Source organism: Myotis yumanensis, unplaced genomic scaffold (assembly GCF_028538775.1).
Source record: "Myotis yumanensis isolate MYYU_CA2020_CCGP unplaced genomic scaffold, mMyoYum1.0.hap1 SCAF_12, whole genome shotgun sequence".
Lineage (NCBI taxonomy): Eukaryota > Metazoa > Chordata > Mammalia > Chiroptera > Vespertilionidae > Myotis > Myotis yumanensis.
This window is the reverse complement of record NW_027223763.1, coordinates 32,338,792-32,352,895: the sequence shown is the minus strand read 5'-3', so window position 1 is coordinate 32,352,895 and position 14,104 is coordinate 32,338,792. Positions and strand designations below refer to the sequence as shown.

The following is a 14,104-nucleotide window of genomic DNA, read 5'->3' as shown; positions in this document are numbered from 1 at the left end:
AATAAATAAATAAATAAATAAATAAATAAGGTCCAGCTATTTCTTAAAGTTCACAGCTTTCATGAATTGTTAAGGAACAGATGAAGAGAAACTGCTGAAAGAGAGCAACCGAGTGAAGGGTGCATGAGGAGGTCTAGGAGTCTCTTCAATATTTAATGCTGCCAAAAGCCTCTGACAGCTAATCATCTCTTAATGGGTTTTGGCCTTTGGCCTGCATGTTTCTAAGGGAGTAAAATGTTTGGCTTCCCAACAAGTTATCACTCAGTCACTGAGTAAATACCACAAGCCGAAAGTGGCCTCCCAGGCATCGTTGGTTTTGCTAGTTGAGTTTAGAAGGTCCCAGATTAGCATTACTCATTTTATATCACCAGTGGTTTCAAAGCCAGCTAGGCATTTACTTAGGGTCTATAGAAAGGCTCCAGCCTGCCATAGAAAGGAGATTAGGCATCACCATGAAGGAATAATGAGTTATGGTGGGGATATTCATGATCATTTGAAGAGAGAAGAAAGGAATCAGATAAGACTACTAGTAAATGCAACATTGATAGTTGAAATAGAACTGGACAAGTGGACTTGAGAGGAGATTCAAAGAAACAGAAGTAGGAATGGACTGGGAGGAGGCAACACTGAGAAGAAAGGATGTAGTAGAAAAAGAGAAGATGATGAGGGAGCAAGGAGCATGGTAGATGCAATTTTTGTGAAGCCCAACAGAAAGAGAACTAAGCTTGTCACCTCCTCTGTCATCTCCCAGTGCACCTGGAAAATAAATTGTGCCTTCTTGGTTAACTTGTATCAGGAAAAAGGATGCTTTGTATATTTGTAAAAAATGAGAAAGAGCCTGGCTGGTGTGGCTCAATGGATTCAGCATTGTCCCATGTGCCAAGAGGGTTGCAGGCTCAATCCCCAGTAGGGAGCATGCAAGAGGCAGCCGATCGATGTGTCTCTCTCATTGATGTTTCTATCTCTCTCTCCCTCTCCCTTCCTCTCTGAAATCAATAAAAAATTATATTTCTTAAAAAAGGAGAAAGAGCCTAGGTTCTCAGCATGAATAGTGGTGGGATAGAGAGCTGTCTTCAGTACTGCTGGCCATCATTTCATAGCTATACTTCCTTAGCAAGGTCTTTGATTTCACTAAATCCTAGTTTTCCAATGTAGAAAAAATAAACCACATTGTTTGTTACGTGACAGGGAGATTTTCACAACTTATAACCTAATGACCAAAAAGCATGCACCTAAAGAGTATTTCTTGAGTAAGGAATAAATATTGCAGTTGAAGTGATTAGATGTGTCTAATTTGATTTAAAAATAATAAAATTATTGATTTCTAACACAGGACAGTTTTACCAAGGGTTTTTTAATATTCTCTCCAGAAATTATTGTGTTAAGTTCCTTTAAATCTGGTAGATTTAAAAGATGCCAAAGCCCAGGTATTTTAACTAGAACACAGTTGTTATTTTTGTGTTTGACCAATACATATCACCATCAAAATTGTGAGGTATCATAGAAATCACATGAAAAGCTAAATGAACAGTTTTTTTCTTGATATGTTTAAAAACAGAACTCATTTTCTGTAATTTAATTTATTTTAGTCACTATAGGATTTCTTTTTGACCATGGGCCTCAGACATTGTACTGGTTAGCCTTGCTGGTTTCACCATGTTGCAATGATTAGCAGCCATGATGGTCATTCAGCCCTTTTCTTTTCCTTGGGCCTATAGAAAGGCTCCAGCCTTTCTTCTTAAGCCTTTGTCCTTGGTCCCCAGCCTCCCAAGATATGACATGGTAGTCATCATCTATAGAACAATACTCCCTTCATGTTGTGCATTATGAAATCCTTTTAGACTTCATTCCCAGACTGAATAGTTCAGGTCTGCCATAGACCACCCCCCACCCCCATTCCCACCCCCATCTACTCTACAGATGGCAAACTGATGAGTGGGATTCTCATACACATTAGCTTTTATACTCCATATGAAACCCCATATTTTTTTGTTGCATTTTATTAAGAAGTTGCAAATTTCATTGAATGGTTTTTATTTGAAGTGTCAAATAGGTGAACCAGTTTCCAACCATTTAATCTAAGACTTGGTTCTATCAAGAGTTTAGAGAATTTATTGGAGGATGGATAGGAAAGTAGCAAATGCTGATCTCTTTGAAAGCACACTTTGAGATTTCCTTCCAAAATACTAGTACTCACAAGAAACCCACTTGAAGGCATGATATGCATACCAGCCAAACCCCTAATGCCCTGTCAGACATAACTGATTAGCATCCACCTTTCTTGAGGCATGTGATCTGTTACCAAAAACAGGGAGTGCCTGGCCTACAGTGTTACCAGAGCTGTACTAAGGGGCACTGGGCATCCTGGTACTTAGAAAAGGTACAGTGCTATAGCAGGGACAGAGAGTTCCTTGAAATGCTGGAACCTGAGCTTACCTTTAAGATCTTCAGGAAGCAGTTAGAAAGGAAAGGAGATCAAAATTTCCAACACACTTGAGTCATGTCAGCTTAGTTAAGGAGTCACAAATAAGCTTGCTGGCTAAACACACAGGGCAGGTGTTGGAGACTACAGAAGCTGGAAACACGAGTGACCCATCAGAATGAGAGGCATCGGGGGGAGGCATTATGTGTTTGGCTCTAGGTAAGCTACTTAATTCTTTGAACTTTGGGGACATGGTTTGTAATATGAAGGCAAGCCAATGTCCACCCCAAATGGTAACTATTGAGTTCAAATGAGATAACTGAGTAAAATTCTTTGTAAAGGTGAGGTTATAAGTGTTGATGGATGATTATGGTGGTGAAGTGGTGGTAGGTAATTATAGAACTAGAACCCCAATCTCTGGGGATGAGGAAAATAAAAATTACAAGCCCACGTCAAGTCCCAGCTAACTGGGTTTCCCATTTGACCAGTTCTATCTGGTGAGTTTAGGGAAAGCCACATGGCCTGACCCACATGGATCCCTGGAAAGTCTCTTCAGGCACCGAGGCATATCCGGCAGTCAAAGCAACAGTCCTGACTCCCAATGTCATACTTGAGATTGTATTCTATGTCACAAATATTTAAGCAAGGGTGTGAGGGCAAGTTGCCAAGTAGCACAATACAAAACAAATGTCTCATTGTGTTGGTTGCCGCACAGTATGTGGTTTTGTAAGATTCCAAAAACCATCCTGTGATGGTAATTTGTAACCACAGTGATTCCGTGTGTGTGTGTGTGTGTGTGTGTGTGTGTGTGTGTATGAGATGCTCCAAAATGCTGAGAAAGGGCTGCAAAAGAAATGTTCAGAAATGTTCTAAATGGGTTTAGAAAACTTGTGAACCCTATCTGAACTTTTATTAGATTCTCCCACACTCACCCGTTTGACATCAGTACAAGGAAAGCATTATTTATAACAGCATGTGTGAAATCCCAGAAGGGATTCTTGAAAGAATTCAAGTGAAAAATCTGTCCAAGCATAAAATAAATGATCAGATGGGAAAACATGTAAATCAAAATTTAAAACCTTGTTTTTTTCTCCTTTAAAGGAAACAGGAGCTTTTTATTTGGCCATTAGCAATACAGGACCGAAAACCTGATAGAGTAGGTGCTGGAGTCCCAAGAGCCCCAAAGCACTTGTCATTGGGTGAGGAGTATGGGAGGATGTATATGTTGACTCTCCTTCATGTCTCCAGAATGGCTGCTTCCCATTTTAAGGAAATCAGACAGTAAAATTAGAGAGAAGGAAGAAACACCTTGAAAGTATTTAGTGCATTGAAATGTATATGGTCTGCTTAGGTATTAACCTCACGATAACCCTAGAAGTTATTCATTGTTACCCACATTTTATATTTGGAGAAATCAGGGCACAGAGAGGTTTGGCAGCTAGTCAAGGTTACCTAACTAGGAAATGGCACACTGGAGTGTGCCCTGGACCCCAGCGTTTCTAATGTCATGAATTCAGTGTTGTCTACTGCATTGCAGCTGGGGATCCACAAGGAATATGATAAGTCTGGTATCTTGCTAGATTAATGGACCCCAGAGTGTGTTTTTCAGCTGTCTGGTTCTAGGAGATATACGTAAATGGTTCTCTATCTCTCTACTTCTTCCCTGCGAACACACCTTCAAACTAGTTAACCACCAGCATCCTTTCTGGTCAGTCAGTGCCTGTGTCATACAGGTTGTGTTTTGACTATCAATCCTGATGGTGAGTAGTGCATGTCCAGGCAGTTTCATGAGGGAAATCTGTGCTCATTGAACTGTGACTACCTATCACTGCAGGGGTAAGAAGCAAGTGAGAAGATCAAAAGTTGAGGAAGGCAACCAGCCTTTGCTTAGTGTAGGAGTTTTTGGTGTATTCAAAGCTGAATAGTAAGGATATGGGAACACCCTAACCCAGAATCAGCAAGTTAAATTCCTACTTGTTGGATTTGGAGTCATTGCACAGAAAAAAACAACAATAACACCCTCCTCCTTTCACATTTGTGCTTTCTTTAGTGACAAGAGCACTATTTGAAATCACCAAGCAAATTAGACATCTCTGACCCTCTCAGCTCCTTGAGCTCTGGAGTTGAGCAGCATTTTTCAGGCACTGTTAGTCCATTTCCTTCCTTTAATGAGTCAGAAATGGATATTGAGAATGATAATTGGGCAGAAACTCTATGTGGCATTAGTCTTAGAACCCAGGGGCTGAGAGTTGTCAGTGAGGTCTGATTTAGTTGTTTGTGAGCCCGCTTGCTGCCCCAGGGTCAGGCATGGCATTTGGGTTGCTTGTACTGGGGTTTACCAGCATGAAAAGTAGGACCTACCACCCATAGGGCCACTGTCTAGAAATCTGATCATAGTTTTAAAATGAGACAGCCCTAATGGACTACAAATATGAAAATGGAATACTTCACTTTTCTCCAGGAAGTAGGAAATCATGAATGAGTCTCCTTTGTCAGACAATGTTCTTTTTGCCTGTGCTAATGCTTTTGCCATCTAATGCCTCACCCTCCATGTTTTTACTAAAAGTGAGCTTTTCAAAACCATAGTTACTTATTTATTTTTGTAAATAAGCTCAGTTGCAGTGCCTTGTCATAGAGAAAAGTCCTGATCTTGGAGTCCAAATACCTGACTTCTTTGTGTCTATAGCAACCTGAATCTCAGTTGCCTCATCTGTAAAATGGGAATAATTTCTGCCTTGTTCATTGCTGGGTTGTGGGGGAGTTGTTTAAGGAAGGACTGTGCACTGTCCTAACATCTTAAATTGGAAGGAAGCTCTGGCCTTGCTAAGGAGGTAGAGTCACTTGGTGGGTCATTTTTGAATGAAGAGCTCCATACTTGTTATCTCATCAAAGTTATCTTGTTGATTAGAAAGTTGAGTCATCCTCAAACCAGGATATACATGTGTGTGTGTTTATCCAAATGAACATCCACCCAACTGTCATCTCTGACCCTATTTAGTTCTGAGAGACAATTGCAAATAATATGAAAGAATTTTGTTGACCATTCTTTGCCCTCTGACTCTGGTGATTGGGATTATAAAGAAATCTTATTTTCCTTATGTGTTTATAATCAATTAAAATCAATAAATTCAAGCACCTTTTCCTCTGATAGTGGGAATGTTGTGTGGAGATGACTCATGCCTCCTTGTTCACACCCTTTCCCCCCAGGTTGGTGGCCACACGATGCTGCCCATTCGCTGGATGCCTCCAGAGAGCATCATGTACAGGAAGTTCACCACAGAAAGTGACGTCTGGAGCCTGGGGGTGGTGTTGTGGGAGATCTTCACGTATGGCAAACAGCCCTGGTACCAGCTGTCCAACAACGAGGTGCGCAGTGGGCTGGGTGAGACCCTCCGGAAGGGCTAACACTGAGAGGTGCCCCTTGGCCAAAAGTTAGGACACAGGACAAGGCCTTATGTGACTTTGTTGGGTGCAGCACCTCCCAAATGGCTTGCTGTATAGCTGAAGGTTATGTCTGAAGTATAGTCACTCTGGAAACATAAGAAAATCACAGTGTTTACTGACATACTTGGCATCCTCTGTGATGAAGAATCGCTATGTGCTGCTCACCTAGCAAATTAATAGCAGATGTGACATTCCAGCACCCTGAGAGTCCAGTTAGCTTTTGTATATTATTCCAGGAAGGTTTCAAGCTTCTTTCCTTTTTGCACATTTCACTGGACCATGCACTTCTAGTGAAAACTCAAGCATTTTGTTTCCCTATTCTAATCCTTTTGCAAATATGCCTATATTTGAGGCATAGCTTTTTGGTTAGGCACCTAACATCTTCAGGCTCAAGTCTGTCTTTTACCCAAATTTGTTATCCAAAATGACCACTCATTTCTACAGCCTGCGGGTCTCTCATCAGTCAGCACCCTGACATGAAAGTGGCCTCGGTTCCATATCAGGCCAGTAAAACTGGAATTCTAGGATGAGGTTTGGGGTCATTCCATCTAGATAAATCATTTCTCCACCAGTTTGGTGAAATCAATGTGCTTGAAAAATGGATGTGATCCAATTAAACACAATATACTAATCTATAATAATTGCTCTCTTCTTTCTGAAAAGAAGTGACATTGAATGGGTTTCTTTAAAGCAGCCCTCTCTTTGCGCTGACATTTATTTCACCTGTATTGTTTCCCCTATATTGTTTCTCTTCTGATCCTATCTTTGCTCTCTGTCCAGGTGATAGAATGCATCACTCAGGGCCGAGTCTTGCAGAGACCTCGAACATGCCCGCAGGAGGTCTATGAGTTGATGCTGGGGTGCTGGCAGCGAGAACCCCACATGAGGAAGAACATCAAGGGCATCCACACCCTCCTTCAGAACTTGGCCAAGGCATCTCCGGTCTATCTGGATATTCTAGGCTAGGGCTCTTTCCCCCAGACCGATCCTTCCCAAAGCACCTCCTCAGATGGGCTGAGAGGATGAACGTCTTTTCACTGCTGCTGGATGCCATCAATCTGCTGTTCTCTACTCTGACAGTATTAACAACAAAGACACCACGAAGCTTTCAGAGGGAAGCAATGTGTACTTCTCCATCGGTAGACACAGTATGGACTTCTTTTTGGCATTATCTCTTTCTCTCTTTCCATCTCCCTTGGTTTGTTCCCTAGTTTTTGTTTTGTATTGACTTTTTTTGTCTCCCCTGCTTCACAGTCCTACCTTTCTTTTCTAATCGATCTGGCTTCTGCATTACTCTTAACTCTGCATAGACAAAGGCCTTAACAAACCTAATTTGTTATATCAGCAGACACTCCAGTTTGCCCACCACAACTAACAATGCCTTGTTGTATTCCTGCCTTTGATGTGGATGAAAAAAAGGGAAAACAAATTTTGACTTAAACTTTGTCATTTCTGCTGTACAGACATCGAGAGTTTCTATGGATTCACTTCTATTTATTTATTATTATTATTACATTTCTTATTGTTTTCGGATGGCTTAAGCCCGTGTGTGAAAAAGGAAAACTTGTGTTCAATCTGGAAAGCCCTTTAAGTATGGGAGACTGAAACCAGAGAGAGAGAAGATTTTATTATGAACCGCAATATGGAAGGAACAAAGACAACCATTGGGATCCGTCCCTACTTAGGAAAAACCCAGCAGCTGTTAGCTGGGAGGAATGTATTCGGCACCTCCCTTTGAGGACCTTTCTGAGGAGTGAAAAGACTGTTGAACTCTGTGACATGGACTACCCATTCCCATCAGCAGAAACTCTAGAGTGTAGTAGAGAGAAAAGACGGCTCCGTGAGAGAGGAGATGGCGCCTCCCACACTCAGACATCCTTGTCTTTGAAGGTCACAGTAATAGCACGGGCTTGTTTCTCCAGATGTTATCAAATGACCCTTTGTCAAGTTCTGTTGAAAATAGGCGGACTCTTGTCCCGAGCTCATTTCAGGGTGGGTTAGAAAAGCCAAGGACTTGGAAAAGATAGGAAGAGCTCTACATTCGGAGGCAAGCTTCTCTTATATCGAACTTTTCAGACAGCACTTCCCTCCAACCCCTACCCGCCACCTGCCTGTCCTTTTAACTGTGCAAGCAAAATTGTGCATGGTCTTCGTCGATTACTACCTTGTATGCAGAAACTACTGCTCCAGACGTCGTGCCCCTGCCATGTAGAGCAGATTCATAAAAGGTGTAACTTACATAATGAGGGGAAGCTAATGGAACTCATTAGCTGGGTATAAATGTCTCTGGGCCGTAGGGTGGTGATGGGTTTCAACAAATACGGACCCTGAAACCCGGATGTCCTCATGCACGTCGAACCCACTGTGAGACTGTGGGACTGTGGGAAGGGCTAAGTCAGTCCCCGAGAGAAAGGACATCTCATCTCCGGGCACGTTGTATGCATTGGTGTTCAGTGTATGCAGGCCAGTCCTCGCTGGGGCTCCGGTTGGGAGAGTGGTTTCATTCCAAGTGTACTCCACTGTCAGTATGCTGTTTTGTTTCCTTCACTCCATTTAAAGAAGTAAAATAAAAAATTAGGCACAGCATGCCAACGGGAGGTTATGCCCAGACCAAGCTTTGGAGGTGTGCTTCTGGGCACCATCACAGGTTTTGTGAAGTGAGGTTGTAAATTTAAATAGAAATTTACAGTTATTTGGGTGATCAGTTACACCAAGGAAGAACAATATTTCTGTTCCTCAAGAAAACTTGATACCCTCTGTGAGGGGAATTTTGCTAACTTGACATCTTTATAACATGAGCCAGATTGAAAGGGAGTGATTTTAATTCATCTTAAGTCATTTTATTTCATATTTGTTTCTGAAGGTGCAATTGCTCTGTTTAGGTTTTGCTTGTGCCCTTAATTACTGGAACACCCTTATTTTTCATTATAGGGTTTGAAAAAGCCAGTTCTAAAAAAAAAAAAAAGTCAATTCACAGAGAACAAAAGGAAATCCATTAGCATCTGCAGTCAAGTGAAGGGGGTTGGACAAGACAAACCTTACAGTCTCTTCAAGCTCTGCGCTGGCCTATAGATCGTGGAGTTGAGTTGTTTTTTCTCTTTGTCAGGGAAAAAAAAACCCCACCAGAATACACATAATAATATAATGAAAGCCATATCTCCATGATATATACCTGCACGTATATATCCTATTAAGGACCCATGGTACTGTTCAAACACTGTGGCACTTCGTGAAGCAGTAAAAAGGGGCAGATTTGTACAAAACTTTTCTAGATTCCATCAGCGGTGACCTGAAAACCTGCACAGGTTTGCCATTCTGCGGGACTGGCCAGCTGCTCTGGGAGGAGAAGCTGCAACTTATTTGTCTTATTTTAATGGAGAGCCAAGAGGCAGTGCTCTAAAGAATCAAGTTCAAGGAAGGCTGTGCAGTTTTAGAGCAAGGATTTGTTTAAGGCACATGAGAAGATGGGAGCATCCCATTCCATTCCAGTGTTGTTTTCCTCTGAGGAATAAAAGCAAAAAAAAAAAAAAGCAAAAACAAATACACACCTCTCCTTACCTTTTGACAAGTCCCTCAAGGTCTTGAAATGAAAGGTTCTATGCAAGTGCAAAGCTCTGTAGTTATTCATATGCTTCTTGTTTTTCCCTCTGTTGTCTCAAGAGTATGTACTGATTTCGGCAACGTCTTGCATTGAAAGAATACCAGATTGCTTTAAAAGTAGCTGAATGAACCACAGAATATCTTCAGGTGGTCCACTCTGGTCCTCCACAATCCCCTCTTCTCATGCTCTTCTCACTTTTAGAAAAAGGAGCAATCTCCCTCTAAAATGTAGCCTGCCATCAAATTCATTCAAAGCCACAACAAGAGTAGTGTCAGACCTAATTCTCTAGCCCAAACTCTGACAGTCATTCCCATTAATAAATTGTTTCCTAGTTTTCTAAACGGTTTTCACATATGTTAGCAAACAAGTCCCATTTTTTTTTATAGGTGAGGAAATTAAGACTCGGGGAAGTTCAATGGCATGCTAGAAATCTGCAGGCTAGCTTCTGACACCACTGGGACTGAGTCTAAATGTTCTGACTCTGAAGTTCATGATTCAGTCCACCAGAGACTCCAATCCAGGAAAGAACACTAACAAATTCATGAAGCAGGATATGAAGTTAGAAGAACAAAATGAAACACATGAGATGACAAGCAGCTGAGATAAAGTGGTATATAATCATGCTCATAGCTTCAGCTAAATCCTTGTACACTGAACCAATGTCATAATCAGGCTTATTTAGGAAATATTGTGAACTATGCTATAAAGGATTATATCAGAATTCATATTATGCATATGTGTTTACATCAGCGCTACCTGTGGTATGTTTATGTATTTATATGTGTGTTATAAATACTTGATTTATACATAGACAAGCACGCAAACATAGTGTGCTTGTGTGCTTATGTATAAATGTATAGGCACACAGTAATAGAGATAATTATAAGTAGGGTGCAGTATGAATAATTTGCTTAAAATCTGCTACATAACCAAAACTCTTTAACGTCGTGTTGCTGTTAGTGCTTCCATTCTCCATGTGGATAGGACTACACCACACTTCTCAACTCTGTGCAGTACTTCACGGGAGGAAAGCCTGGTTAAGACAATGTGCTTCCCAAAACAACTGACTCAAAGCCATCCCACCATATCGAGTCCTTTCTCTGGCTCCATGCAAAGGAAAATGCGAACTGAGCTAGATCTCCTTCTGTAAAGGTCCAAGAAAGGAACATGGATTTTTTTTTCATCTTTTTTGCTCCTTTGTGTTAGCTCATCTTGTCCCATTATGACCCCTTTATTTCTTGTGTTCAGAGTTCAGACATTCCAGAGAGAGTGGGAATGTTGGGGGCCCAGTGCTTCAAAGGCCAATGGGGAGAAGTCCAAGACCCCACACTGAGGTGAGCAACTCTGAGGAATTCCCACATTCAGGTGGGAGCGCAAGCAACAACAAGGCACAAGTCTGTCCTTGGCAAAGAACCATGAGGAAAGGAGCCCCTGGTCAGGAGTAGGCTATTTTTTTTACCCTTTCCTTTTGCAAAATGGACCTTCTATAATGCCAACAGCATTAAATTATGTGTCTAATTAGATAAATGATGCATATACACACCCTCAGTTCATTCTCTCTCTCTCTCTCTCTCTCTCTCTCTCTCTCTCTCTCTCTTCCCTTTCAATGGAGGACTTTTATCTCCAATGTTTGACCTTTGATTTGGCCTTCAGTCACTATTTCAGAAAATTTCACGAGAGGGATGGCTGGTGATTTAACTCCTCAGATGGCTAAGTGAGCAGTTAAAGCAGTTTCTTCACAATGTGTCATTGTGGAATGCAGAGACTCCCAGGTTGTGATAGCAAATGTTATTCTAGAGAATTAGAGGTGGGCGGTATTTGTAGTTAAATATGACAGTACATGAAGCGTATTTTCTTGTTGTCAAGGCTGGAATGAATCACTGCTTCTCGAGTCAAAGGTTATTCAATATCTTTAGGTTCTGATGTTTCCCCTTTCTCTTCTTATTTATTTATTTATTTATTTATCTATCTATCTATCTATTTATTTATTTTGCTCCATTTATCACAAACACAAAGCAAAGCAAAAAATATATATATGTATATGTATATGTGTTGCAGGCAAAACACTGTGAATTTCACATCAACAACCAAGCAACTATTTTGCCATCTTACCATACGTCTCAGGAGACGAAATGGGAAAACATGGGATGTCATTTTTTTAGTCTATGCATTCTAGGCCAGGTCTGTGTTTGTTTTATTCCTTTGGTCTGTGCATTCATAAAAATGATCCCAAGTGAAGGTTGGCTGACTGTTGAACATACTGGAGCAAGCATAATAAAAGCTGCTAATAGTCACGGTTGAACTGGAAAATGAAAATTGGAGAACATAAAATGAAATGTAACAGCCTACATCTTGCAGCTTGCATATCTTACTATTGCTTTAAAAATGTATAAAACTGCTGGAAATGTTTTAAATGCAAGGTCTTTGAATTAAAAGTGGACTTTAAATATATAATCTCTTGACAAATGACCAAATTATGGTAAAATATTGCTCCCTGCCTTCATTGATCATTACCTGTCAGTTACAAATCTGCCTAGAGATGTGGACACTCTGCATTTGCTTCTGTACATGGAGAGATGTTTGTATATATCCGGGCCATACACACACACACACACACACACACACACACACACACAGACATACACACATACACACACATATTTCAATATCTCTCTGAAGATATATTGCCCCTTAAATTGTGACCTGGTATTTGGAACTCTTTATTTGCTTTATTTTCTTTTTAATGTGACGTCTCTGTGCTAATAATTACTAGTTCCTGTTTTGCAATCTGTTTTGAGGTCCATTGCTTTACTAAGACCCACTGCATCTTGGCTGATTTCCAAGTGACACCAGAATATCAATGTTTAAAAATAAAAAGTTTTGTTTGTAAATCATGTGACCACCTTCTCTCAACCTGACATGGAAAGTCTCTTGTACTACAGTGTATTTAATAAAAATGATGTCTTAACAATAAATAACATCCTCCAAAAGAGAGACTAAAAATGACATGATTACTTTAAAAATGTATAGAATTTTCATAAGGCACGATGTGCCCTTTTCCTGTCTGTCTATCTGTCTGCCTATATTTTAGATATGATTACTGTAGATGCCTGCAGTGTTCATTAGTGGATGGTAAAGAGAGTAAGTAATCTTCAGCACCAATTCCCTAAGCCCTCCCTAACCTGACACTTTCAACTTATATCTTAAATAACTGACCACATGTGTCCAGTTGGTATTTGAAATGTGGTCAGTGTCACTAAATAACTGAATTTTAAATTTTATTTAATTTCAATTTAAGTAGCCATATGTGGCTCATGGCTACCATGTTATACAGCACGGAGTGAGAAGATGGAATCATAATTTCTAAGAGATCAGACCTGAGAAACCCACCAAGGGATTTAAAGTGAATTGCCGCGCAGACAATATAACAACCTCCCTATGGATGGCTATAACTTTTTTTCCTATGATAGATATGGATTTTTAGATACCAACCCAAGTGTATAAAATGCCATTTTATTCATTTTCTTTAAATCATGCTGTTTAACTAAGTCTACATCCTTCATCGATAAAATCGATCTCAACAATTTCTGGGTGTGCCTCTTTCTTAGAGTAACCGAAGAATCCCAAGTCTCATTGATACCCAGAAAATATGGGTTTCTGGTTTACTGTTGAAGCCTTCTTTCTGAATTTGAGCTGAGGGTTCTCTTCACATGGTCTTATTTTTCTGGCAAGATAAATATTAGAGCAGTTCTTCTCAGCATTTCATGTGGATCAGAATCACTTGGAGAACTTTGAAAAATGTAGAAGCCAAAGCCGTACCCTGAAAGAATTTGTTTCTATTAGCCTGAGGTGGGACAATGCATAGGCATTTTGGGGGGGGGGGGTGTTTTTAACGCAGAGCTGGAGTAGAGAAATATTGTTCTGGGGACCTTAAGTCTTGGCCCCAGAGTTTCAATCATCCAAATAGAAATACCTGGTTCTAGACCTAGGACTTGACTCAGCAGAGAATGGGCCAGTCAGAGAAGGGCCTAGAACTTTAGTACAAGGATGAGAGATAGAGCACTAGATAGTTTTGAAGAGCAGATCATCAGTATCCAAGGAGTTCAAGAGTGAACTACATGTTCTCACAGAAAATGTTTCCTACAAAGAAAGCTCCATGGAAACCGATTATGGCCCAGTGGTTAAGGCAATCAATCAAGCAGTCCCCATCAAATTAAAAGGCAGGGACTTTAACTCCCCATTATGCCAGAGCAGCTGCAGATTCTCCAAGCATAGTTTCTGATAAGGATCATCCTGCTGCTAAATTGCTATAACATAGAGAGCAACCACAAAGCTTGGACCCAGCCTGTGACCATGAAAACTGAGCTGGCAGCATACACTGGAGTTGAAGTCCTGCCATGCCCTAGATCACTGAATGGGAGGGGCCAGGACTTACTTAATCATGTAATGAAAAGCCCCCAAACCCCAAAGTCAGGATCCCTCTTGTCTACATTCAGTCCTACCAGATTGCTATGCGCAATTCCAGAGAGTGATGGGCAACTGAACTAGGAACACACATACCAGTTACTGATTGTGTCACCATGAGTCTTACCCCAAATCATGATGTTCCAACAGGTCTGCTATATATACTAGTTAGT

At 40.7% G+C, this 14,104-nt stretch overlaps 1 protein-coding gene across 2 annotated transcripts in view; it reads left to right on the top strand.

The window, feature by feature from the left end:
• NTRK2 (neurotrophic receptor tyrosine kinase 2) overlaps positions 1-12,457 on the top strand; it is a 315,336-nt gene extending 302,879 nt beyond the window's left edge. For both annotated transcript variants that reach the window (XM_070431418.1, XM_070431417.1), the window contains 2 exons: positions 5,630-5,788; positions 6,647-12,457. In XM_070431418.1, the coding sequence (XP_070287519.1) occupies positions 5,630-5,788; positions 6,647-6,832 (345 nt within the window). In that variant the 3' untranslated portion in view covers positions 6,833-12,457. The remainder of the gene's footprint in view (positions 1-5,629; positions 5,789-6,646) is intronic.
• The last annotated feature ends 1,647 nt before the right edge of the window (positions 12,458-14,104 follow it).